The 7,269-nt window shown below is 42.5% G+C and overlaps 1 protein-coding gene across 1 annotated transcript; it reads left to right on the top strand.

Annotated features, from left to right (window-relative positions):
• The first annotated feature begins 5,537 nt into the window (after positions 1-5,537).
• On the top strand, positions 5,538-6,354 carry LOC115207151 (nanos homolog 3-like). Its single transcript, XM_029774136.1, has one exon. The coding sequence runs from the start codon at positions 5,678-5,680 to the stop codon at positions 6,350-6,352; it is 675 nt and encodes a 224-aa protein (XP_029629996.1). The 5' UTR covers positions 5,538-5,677; the 3' UTR covers positions 6,353-6,354.
• The last annotated feature ends 915 nt before the right edge of the window (positions 6,355-7,269 follow it).

Genomic DNA, 7,269 nt, shown 5'->3' with positions numbered 1-7,269 from the left:
CCTAGAGAGGAACCAGGCTATGAGGGGTGGCCAGTCCTCTTCTGGCTGTGCCGGGTGGATATTATAACAGAACATGGTCAAGATGTTAAAATGTTCGTAAATGACCAGCATGGTCAAATAATAATAATCATAGTAATTGTCGAGGGTGCAACAAGCACGTCCGGTGAACAGGTCAGGGTTCCGTAGCCGCAGGCAGAACAGTTGAAACTGGAGCAGCAGCATGGCCAGGTGGACTGGGGACAGCAAGGAGTCATCATGCCAGGTAGTCCTAGGGCTCAGGTCCTCCGAGAGAAAGAAAGAAAGAAAGAGAGAATTAGAGAGAGCATATTTACATTCACACAGGACACCGGATAAGACAAGAGAATACTCCAGATGTAACAGACTGACCCTAGCCCCCCGACACATAAACTACTGCAGCATAAATACTGGAGGCTGAGACAGGAGGGATCAGAAGACACTGTGGCCCCATCCGATGATACCCCCGGACAGGGCCAAACAGGCAGGATATAACCCCACCCACTTTGCCAAAGCACAGCCCCCACACCACTAGAGGGATATCTACAACCACCAACTTACCGTCCGAAGACAAGGCCGAGTATAGCCCACAAAGATCTCCGCCACGGCACAACCCAAGGGGGGGGCGCCAACCCAGACAGGAAGACCACGTCAGTGGCTCAACCTACTCAAGTGACGCACCCCTCCCATGGACGGCATGGAAGAACACCAGTAAGTCAGTGACTCAGCCCCTGTAAAAGGGTTAGAGGCAGAGAATCCCAGTGGGAAGAGGGGAACCGACAAGGCAGAGACAGCAAGGGCGGTTCGTTGCTCCAGCCTTTCCGTTCACCTTCACACTCCTGGGCCAGACTATACTTAATCATAGGACCTACTGAAGAGATAAGTCTTCAGTAAAGACTTAAAGGTTGAGACTGAGTCTGCGTCTCTCACATGGGTAGGCAGACCATTCCATAAAAATGGAGCTCTATAGGAGAAAGCCCTACCTCCAGCCGTTTGCTTAGAAATTCTAGGGACAATTAGGAGGCCTGCGTCTTGTGACCGTAGCGTACGTGTAGGTATGTACGGCAGGACCAAATCGGAAAGATAGGTAGGAGCAAGCCCATGTAATGCTTTGTAGGTTAGCAGCAAAACCTTGAAATCAGCCCTTGCCTTAACAGGAAGCCAGTGTAGGGAAGCTAGCACTGGAGTAATATGATCAAATTTTTTGGTTCTAGTCAGGATTCTAGCAGCCGTATTTAGCACTAACTGAAGTTTGTTTAGTGCTTTATCCGGGTAGCCGGAAAGTAGAGCATTGCAGTAGTCGAGCCTAGAAGTAACAAAAGCATGGATTAATTTTTCTGCGTCATTTTTGGACAGAAAGTTTCTGATTTTTGCAATGTTACGTAGATGGAAAAAAGCTGTCCTTGAAGCAGTCTTGATATGTTCTTCAAAAGAGAGATCAGGGTCCAGAGTAACGCCGAGGTCCTTCACAGTTTTATTTGAGACGACTGTACAACCATCCAGATTAACTGTCAGATTCAACAGAAGATCTCTTTGTTTCTTGGGACCTAGGACAAGCATCTCTGTTTTGTCCGAGTTTAAAAGTAGAAAATTTGCAGCCATCCACTTCCTTATGTCTGAAACACAGGCTTCTAGCGAGAGCAATTTTGGGGCTTCACCATGTTTCATTGAAATGTACAGCTGTGTGTCGTCCGCATAGCAGTGAAATTTAACATTATGTTTTCGAATGACATCCCCAAGAGGTAAAATATATAGTGAAAACAATAGTGGTCCTAGAACGGAACCTTGAGGAACACCGAAATTTACAATTGATTTGTCAGAGGACGAACCATTCACAGAGACAAACTGATATCTTTCCGACAGATAAGATCTAAACCAGGCCAGAACTTGTCCATGTAGACCAATTTGGGTTTCCAATCTCTCCAAAAGAATGTGGTGATCGATGGTATCAAAAGCGGCACTAAGATCTAGGAGCATGAGGACAGATGCAGAGCCTCGGTCTGACGTCATTAAAAGGTCATTTACCACCTTCACAAGTGCAGTCTCAGTGCTATGATGGGGTCTAAAACCAGACTGAAGCGTTTCGTATACATTGTTTGTCTTCAGGAAGGCAGTGAGTTGCTGCGCAACAACTTTTTCTAAAATTTTTGAGAGGAATGGAAGATTCGATATAGGCCGATAGTTTTTTATAATTTCTGGGTCAAGATTCGGCTTTTTCAAGAGAGGCTTTATTACTGCCACTTTTAGTGAGCTTGGTACACATCCGGTGGATAGAGAGCCGTTTATTATGTTCAACATAGGAGGGCCAAGCACAGGAAGCAGCTCTTTCAGTAGTTTAGTTGGAATAGGGTCCAGTATGCAGCTTGAGGGTTTGGAGGCCATGATTATTTTCATCATTGTGTCAAGAGATATAGTACTAAAACACTTTAGTATCTCCCTTGAGCCAAGGTCCTGGCAGAGTTGTGCAGACTCTGGACAATGAAGCCCTGGAGGAATACCCAGATTTAAAGAGGAGTCCGTAATTTGCTTTCTAATGATCATGATCTTTTCCTCAAAAAAGTTCATAAATTTATTACTGCTGAAGTGAAAGCCATCCTCCATTTGCGAATGCTGCTTTTTAGTTAGCTTTGCGACAGTGTCAAAAAGAAATTTCGGATTGTTCTTATTTTCCTCAATTAAGTTGGAAAAATAGGATGATCGTGCAGCAGTGAGGGCTCTTCGATACTGCACGGTACTGTCTTTCCAAGCTAGTCGGAAGACTTCCAGTTTAGTGTGGCGCCATTTCCGTTCCAATTTTCTGGAAGCTTGCTTCAGAGCTCGTGTATTTTCTGTATACCAGGGAGCTAGTTTCTTATGACAGATGTTTTTAATTTTTAGGGGTGCAACTGCATCTAGGGTATTGCGCAAGGTTGAATTGAGTTCCTCGGTTAGGTGGTTAACTGATTCTTGTCCTCTGACGTCCTTGGGTAGGCAGAGGGAGTCTGGAAGGGCATCAAGGAATCTTTGGGTTGTCTGAGAATTTATAGCACGACTTTTAATCTTCCTTGGTTGGGGTCTGAGCAGATTATTTGTTGCAATTGTAAACGCAATAAAATGGTGGTCCGATAATCCAGGATTATGAGGAAAAACATTAAGATCCACAACATTTATTCCATGGGACAAAACTAGGTCCAGAGTATGACTGTGGCAGTGAGTAGGTCCAGAGACATGTTGGACAAAACCCACTGAGTCGATGATGGCTCCGAAAGCCTTTTGGAGTGGGTCTGTGGACTTTTCCATGTGAATGTTAAAGTCACCAAAAATTAGAATATTATCTGCTATGACTACAAGATCCGATAGGAATTCAGGGAACTCAGTAAGGAACACTGCATATGGCCCAGGAGGCCTGTAAACAGTAGCTATAAAACGTGATTGAGTAGGCTGCATAGATTTCATGACTAGAAGCTCAAAAGACGAAAACGTCATTGTTTTTTTTTTTGTAAATTGAAATTTGCTATCGTAAATGTTAGCAACACCTCCGCCTTTGCCGGATGCACGGGGGGTTTGGTCACTAGTGTAACCAGGGGGTGAGGCCTCATTTAACACAGTAAATTCATCAGGCTTAAGCCATGTTTCAGTCAGGCCAATCACATCAAGATTATGATCAGTGATTAGTTCATTGACTATAACTGCCTTGGAAGTGAGGGATCTAACATTAAGTAACCCAATTTTGAGATGTGAAGTATCACAATCTCTTTCAATAATGGCAGGAATGGAGGAGGTCCATTAGAGGGGCTATTTAGTTTAGCTGGCCCGCTCCTGTTCATGCGGGATTATTGATTGTTTCTTGACAGACGGCTTATGTTCGTGTCGACGTTGTTTGACGCCGTATGTATTTTCTCCCCTGTGTGTGGGAACATTTGTTTTTTGTGTGAGTGTATATTAAAAACACCACTACCCTGTGTTCGCTGCTTCCTGTGCCTCATTCCTCCTCCACGATTACCAAGCCGTAACACATAAATCATTCTCGCTACTATTAATCTGACATTTCACATTCTTAAAATAAAGTGGTGATTCTAACTGACCTAAAACAGGGAATTTTTACTAGGATTAAATGTCAGGAATTGTGAAAAACAGAGTTTAAATGTATTTGGCTAAGGTGTATGTAAACTTCAGACTACTGTATACACAGACATGGAATCACTGGCCACTTTAATAATGGAACAATAATCACTTTAATAATGTTTACATACTGCTTTACTCATCTCATATGTATATACTATATTATATTCTACTGTATTTAAGTCAATGCCACTCTGACATTGCTCGTCCTAATATTTATATATTTCTTCATTCCATTATTTTAATTTTAGATTTGTGTGTATTGTTGTGAATAGTTAGATACTACTGCACTGTTGGAGCCAGGAACAAGCATTTCTCTACACCCGCAATAACATCTGATAAATATGTGTATGTGACACAATAAAATGTGATTTATAGAGCTGCATTATTATTATAACGTTGTGTCCATATAACTTCACACACTTTCAGTTCAAATCTGGGTTGATACTTTGGATGGGAATGGGGTGTAATTTAGTTACTAAACTGTTTAAATCCTTCCTTCTTTGCCATCTTTCTTCAATTCGATGGATTTCAACGTAACTTTATTGATCCCCCCCAAAGGGAAAACCATTATTGGTGATTGAGGTAATCATTGATCTTATATGATAACAGAAGGACTTTTGTATAGAGTGTTGCGTGTGTATTTATTTGAGTGTAACTAAATTCCTCCATCTCCCCATTCCTCTAATCCCGGTATTCCCCTCCGTCCCCCATCGCTCTCTCCAAACCCCGATTACCCCAACTCCCGTCCCCGTCCCTGCCTGGACTGGTCATTTCAGTAGGATGCCTGTTTATGTCGTTTCCATTGTGTGTTTTATAATATTGTCTGTTTCAGATGTTGTTTCTTTGTCATTTCCATTGTGTTATAACATCGTTTTGGTAGTAGTGAACAGCAAGGACGTCGAAGCATAGTGAACAACAAGGAAGTTCACTGTATATAGACTATTTTTCTATTGTGTTATTGACTGTACGTTTGTTTATTCCATGTGTAACTCTGTGTTGTTGTTTTTGTCGCACCGCTTTGCTTTATCTTGGCCAGGTCGCAGTTGTAAATGAGAACTTGTTCTCAACTGGCCTACCTGGTTAAATAAAGGTGAAATAAATAAATATTAAAAAAAGAAAAAAAAGCAGTTTTGAATTTTAACAGTTATTTTACTGATATTTTCTTATTACAATTGGCTATTATCAAACAGCTTCATATAACTAAGAATTATAATCTAAATCCTATCCATTTAGATCCTAGAATAGATTAAACAGTTATATTTGAAGTTTTTAATACTGTTGAGGTGTAACATTTTATCCCAAATAGTTGATCTTCTAAAATTGCCAATTTAGCAGTTGTCAGTTTGAAACCATTTGATTGGCTGTTGTCACGTGCCACGGACTCCGCACAACGCCATCTGATTGGCTGTTTAACAAAACACTGACAGGTTAAAACGTGAACGTTGTCAAATTTGCCTTCAGTTGAGTTGTCAGTTTAGACCCAGCGTTCTTTATTCTGGTACATTCTGATCGTTATCAGACACTAGTCTGTTGGGATATAAAAAATACAAGTGATAGTATGAACGCTATGATTTGTCAACTCCAAGACCTACCGCCTTACATGGAGTCCGAAAACAAGAGTTTCCAACCGTGGCGTGACTACATGAAGCTAGCTGACCTAGTGCGGGAGATGCAGTTAGGCAAGTTCACCCCAGAACCGTTAACCGTTGACGGTCATGACTCCGGGATATGCTCGACCATGGTGGAATTTGAAGAGTTCCCGCCGCGAGCCTTGCTGTCACCGATAACACCTGTGGCGACACCACCACTATGGCACGAAATGGAACCCCTGGATTCCGAAATCGTCCTCTTGCATGAAGACGCTCCTTTATGGCCGAGCAGCACCGAGGGTCCCGAGCCCCCTACAGCAGCGTCCAGATCCCCCGCGGGCACCCGGGGCCAGAGTGGGAGAAACACGCCGGAGGAGGTGCCATCACCTGAGCGAAAGTTCTGCAGCTTCTGCAAATACAACGGGCAGTCTGAGTCTGTGTATTCGTCCCACAGCCTCAAGGACCAGGATGGGGACATGATGTGCCTGTACCTGCGGCTGTATGTCTGCCCTCTCTGCGGGGTCACCGGGGCCCAAGCCGCCACCAAGCACCATTGTCCCCTGGTCGAAACCACCTACAGCTCTGTCTATGTCATGTCCAGTGGTGTAAAGTACTTTGGTGAAATACTTGAAAGTACTACTTAAGTAGTTTTTGGAGGATCTGTACTTTACTTGGGCTTCCGAGTGGCGCAGCGGTCTAAGGCACTGCATCTCCGTGCTTGAGGTGTCACTACAGACACCGTGGTTCGAATCCAGGCTGTCTCTCAACCGGCCGTGATTGGGAGTCCCATAGGGTATCGCACAATTGTCCCGGGTTTGGCCGTCATTGTAAAAACGAATTTATTCTTAATTAAATGAAGGTTTTTACTTTTACTTCACTACGTTCCTAAAGAAAATGATGTACTTTTTACTCCGTACATTTTCCCTGATACGCAAAACTATTGTTTACATTTTGAATGCTTACCAGGACACGACAATAGTTTAATTCACACACACATCAAGAGAACATCCCTACTGTATCTGATCTGGCAGACTCACTAAACACATGCTTCGTTTGTAAATGATGTCTGAGTGTTGGAGTGTTATCTGGTTATCTGTGAATTAATAAAGAACAACAAAAAGGTCCATCTGGTTTGCTTTACTTTTTACTTTTCATACATAAGTATATTTTATAAATTACATTTACTTTAGAAACTGAAGTATATTTTAAACCATTTACTTTTAGACTTTTACTCAAGTAGTATTTTACTGGGTGACATTCACTTATACTTGAGTCATTTTATATTAAGGTGTCTACTTTTACTCAAGTATGTGGGGGCAGAGGGGCTCCAGTCGTCCCCTTCCCTGACTGGACTGGTCATTTCAGTAGGATGGCTGTTTATATAGTTTCCATTGTATGTTTTATAATACTTTCTGTTTCCATTGTGTTTTATAAAATACTTAGTACACCTGATTCTACTTGTCAGCTAATCATCAAGCCCTCATTGAGTTGAATCAGGTGAGTTTGTCCGGGGCTACAACAACAATATGTACTGTTGGGGGACTGGAGTTGGGAAACACTG

The sequence above is a fragment of the Salmo trutta genome, chromosome 14 (genome assembly GCF_901001165.1).
Source record: "Salmo trutta chromosome 14, fSalTru1.1, whole genome shotgun sequence".
NCBI classification, from domain to species: Eukaryota; Metazoa; Chordata; class Actinopteri; order Salmoniformes; family Salmonidae; genus Salmo; species Salmo trutta.
Note: the sequence above shows the minus strand (reverse complement) of the source record. Positions and strands in the feature narration are given on the sequence as shown.